The sequence below is a fragment of the Felis catus genome, chromosome D1 (assembly GCF_018350175.1).
Source record: "Felis catus isolate Fca126 chromosome D1, F.catus_Fca126_mat1.0, whole genome shotgun sequence".
Lineage (NCBI taxonomy): Eukaryota > Metazoa > Chordata > Mammalia > Carnivora > Felidae > Felis > Felis catus.
This window is the reverse complement of record NC_058377.1, coordinates 61,515,652-61,519,312: the sequence shown is the minus strand read 5'-3', so window position 1 is coordinate 61,519,312 and position 3,661 is coordinate 61,515,652. Positions and strand designations below refer to the sequence as shown.

Sequence of the window (3,661 nt, the reverse complement as noted above, 5' to 3'; positions counted from 1 at the left end):
TGGCTTGCCTTCTACATAACTTCTTATTGTGCTACACTACTCGTGGATGTCCTTCCTGAACGCAGTAATGTGTATCTATGGATCTATCTTTCCCCTTCAATAATGTAAATGAGATGGATGATATGATCTTAAGGTTTTCTGCCAAAATCAGAGATACTTGCTATGATGACAGGATAAAAACAGGAGTAGAAGAGAAGAGTGCCACTGACTGAAAACCTTCTTTCATTTTCATCTGGAGGCCGGAGGACATTATGTCCGTTTCCAACATCACAGTCTTCATGCCTTCTGTGTTGACACTGATAGGGATCCCAGGCTTAGAGACAGTGCAGTGCTGGATTGGGATTCCATTCTGTGTCATGTATCTCATTGCTATCATTGGAAATTTCTTGCTTCTGATCATCATCAGGTCAGAGCGCAGCCTCCATGAGCCCATGTACATTTTTCTAGGCATGCTGGGAGTCACAGATATTGTACTTGGCACGAGCATTGTGCCCAAGATGCTTGGAATCTTCTGGTTTCATGTGGCAGACATTTATTTTGATTCCTGTTTGCTTCAAATGGGGCTCATCCACACATTTCAAGGCATAGAGTCAGGCATCCTGTTGGCCATGGCTCTGGACCGTTATGTGGCCATCTGTTATCCACTAAGACATGCTGCCATCTTCACCCACCACCTAGTCACCCAAATAGCAGCTGTGGTAACACTCAGGGCTGCCCTTCTTGTAGCCCCATCTTTAGTACTGATAAAGTTCCGGTTTCAGTTTTACCATACAACCATCATCTCCCACTGCTACTGTGAGCATATGGCCATTGTGAAACTGGCTGCATCAGATGTGCGGGTCAACAAAATCTATGGCTTGTTTGTGGCATTCACTGTTGCAGGGTTCGACCTCACATTCATCACTTTGTCTTATGCACAGATCTTTTTCACAGTTTTTCGTTTGCCCCAGAAGGAGGCTCGGTTGAAAGCATTCAATACGTGCATCGCTCACATCTGTGTCTTCCTCCAGTTCTACCTCCTTGCCTTCTTCTCCTTCTTCACACATAGGTTTGGTGCTCATGTTCCCCCTTATATCCACATCCTCTTTTCTAGCCTCTACTTGCTGGTCCCCCCATTTCTCAATCCACTTGTCTATGGTGCCAAGACCAAGCAGATCCGCATTCATGTGGTAAAGATGTTCTCTTCATAAAATGCACTGTGATTAACATCTTCAGCCTTCCCCATTATGCAATAGTAACAATCTCTCAAAATTAAATATAATAGTTAAAAGGCCACATTATCTGCAATGCTTCAGTTTCACATATTTATTTTGTTAAATTTGTCGGCATTTTATGGGTTTCACCTCATCATACCCCATGACAAATATCAGTCAGTGTGCTTTTGGATGCTACTGGGTAATGAGAACAAGGAACATAAGAACAAATTAGTGAACATACATTGTTTTCATCATTTCATTCATTCATTCATTCATTCATTCATTCATAAAGCTTACTTATTCCTTTTGAGAGAAAGAGAGAGAGTGGAAGAGGGTCACAGAGACAGAGGGAGAGACAGAGTCCCAAGTAGGCTCTTTGCTGTCAGTGAAGAGCCCAATGTGGGGCTCAAACTCACAAACCATTGGATTGTTACATGAGCAGAAACCAAGAGTAGGGCGCTCAACTGACTGAGCCCCTCAGGCACCCTTCTGTTTTATTTTTTAGTCCCTGGTTGAGCCTCCTCCTCTAAGAATTATTTTCCAGAGATTCACATATATGCATCAATCACTGAATTTAAATGCATCCAAAACCATTTGTCTATAGTGTCCAGGTACTCAGTGAAAACAAGTTGTTGATCTGTCTTGAAACTTCTTAGTCAACTAAAAAATGTTTTTTGAGAAACTGTGTTGAAACCATGCTGTGTCAAAACAAACAAACAAACATGTAAATAATAAAAACCAAACACTTATGGATGCAATGAGATAATAATACAAAAATTTCAGTCCATCTCCAGAGTCATTCAGGAATTTACAGGTAAAAAAATCATGAGAAGTGAAGTGTTCCATTTTACACATCAAGACATTTCTTTCTTTCTTATTTAATTAAATGTTATTTATTTATTTTTAGAGAGAGAAAGCGAGATGGAGAGAGAGGGAGAGAGAGTATCTTAAGTTGGTGCCACACTGACAGTACTGAGGTAGGGTTCGATTCCAAGAACCCATGCGATCACAACCTGAGCTGACAAGGGTCAGACTCAACCAACTGAGCCACTGAGGAACCCCCACATCAGTACAGCTCTGTTGCTTATTTATTGATTCAGCAATTTAAAATCAAACTACAGGGGCTCTTTTGTGGCTCAATCGGTTAATCTTCTGACCCTTCATTTCAACTCAGGTCATGATCTCACAGTTCATGACTTTGAACCCTGCATCAGGTTCTGTGCTGACAGCACAGAGCCTGCTTGGATTCTCTCTCCCTTTCTCTCACTCTCAAAATAAACACATAGACAACTAAAAAACAAATCTTAGAGTAAAATAAAATCACAAAATTGTAATTATTACACTAGGCAATATTGACAGACTGGGAATTTGACACATTGCTTAACATATCCTTATATTTCTGGAAGAGAAACAGAGAGAAAGAAAGAGAAGGGCAAGTGAGAGAGAAGTTGTGGTGGTTTTCAGGGACACTGTCCATTAGCAGAGAGAATGAAATACCTAAGTCCAACAGAAAGTAGTAAGCAGGAGAGTGAAAATTGTGCTTCTCAGTATTTAGTTAGGAAATCTGATTCTTAAGGAATCATGAATGATTGACCAAGTAGGGACACACCACGTCAGGTAGATGAAAATGAGACTTATAGTACAAACGATGGGCATGTAAATGCACAGGGTTTGTTTGTTTTAATGTAAGATACAATTTGCAGAGACAAAGGCAATGTGAATATCAAGAATGGCCCCACAGGGAAAAATAGGTGAAAGGCGAGCAGGAGATACAGCTTCCAGTTATGGAATGAACAAGTTAGGCAGATAAAAGGTCCAGCATCGGGAGTATAGTCGGGGGTACAGTAATAGGCTCGTATGGTGACAGATGGTAGATACACTTGTGAGCATAGCATTAGGTATAGACGTGCTAAATCACCAGGTTGTACACCCGTGACTAATGTCACATTTTGTGTCAGTTATACTTGAAAGGAACAAAAAAGGAATAGCCATAGACACTCTGCAAAGATGTTGAACTTTATTATGAAAGCTATGTGTTATTATAAATTTTTCTCCGTAAAAAGGGCACATGGTTTTTTTGTGTGCTTGTGACAGCATACTTCTCAGTGAATATAAGACAACACACTTTTTAATCAGTAAAGGCTACTAAATTAGTGAAGAGATGGAGATTTTACCTAAGATTAAAGACTTGAACACTTAAGGATAGCAGACTATTCCTGAAAATTTCAGCTCATGGATCATTTAATGAATGGTCACGGAAAATATGCACAGGTGTGCAAATGCCCATAATTTGATTTATGACATTAAAATCAATGCATCTATAAAATATTCTAGATTGCATGTCACATAAATGAGGAAAACTCTGGCTTGTTTCATGGAATCAGCCTCATCACATATCGATGACTGCTGAGGATGGTTACTTATAAATCTAAAGGCCATCTTGGGGAATGTTTTGAAAATATTTT

General features: G+C 39.9%; 1 protein-coding gene across 1 annotated transcript; it reads left to right on the top strand.

Annotated features, from left to right (window-relative positions):
* Positions 1–251: 251 nt before the first annotated feature.
* Positions 252–1,190, top strand: LOC101090547 (olfactory receptor 52A1-like). Its single transcript, XM_023238993.2, has one exon. It carries the CDS (start codon positions 252–254, stop codon positions 1,188–1,190), a length of 939 nt encoding a protein of 312 aa, XP_023094761.2.
* Positions 1,191–3,661: the final 2,471 nt, after the last annotated feature.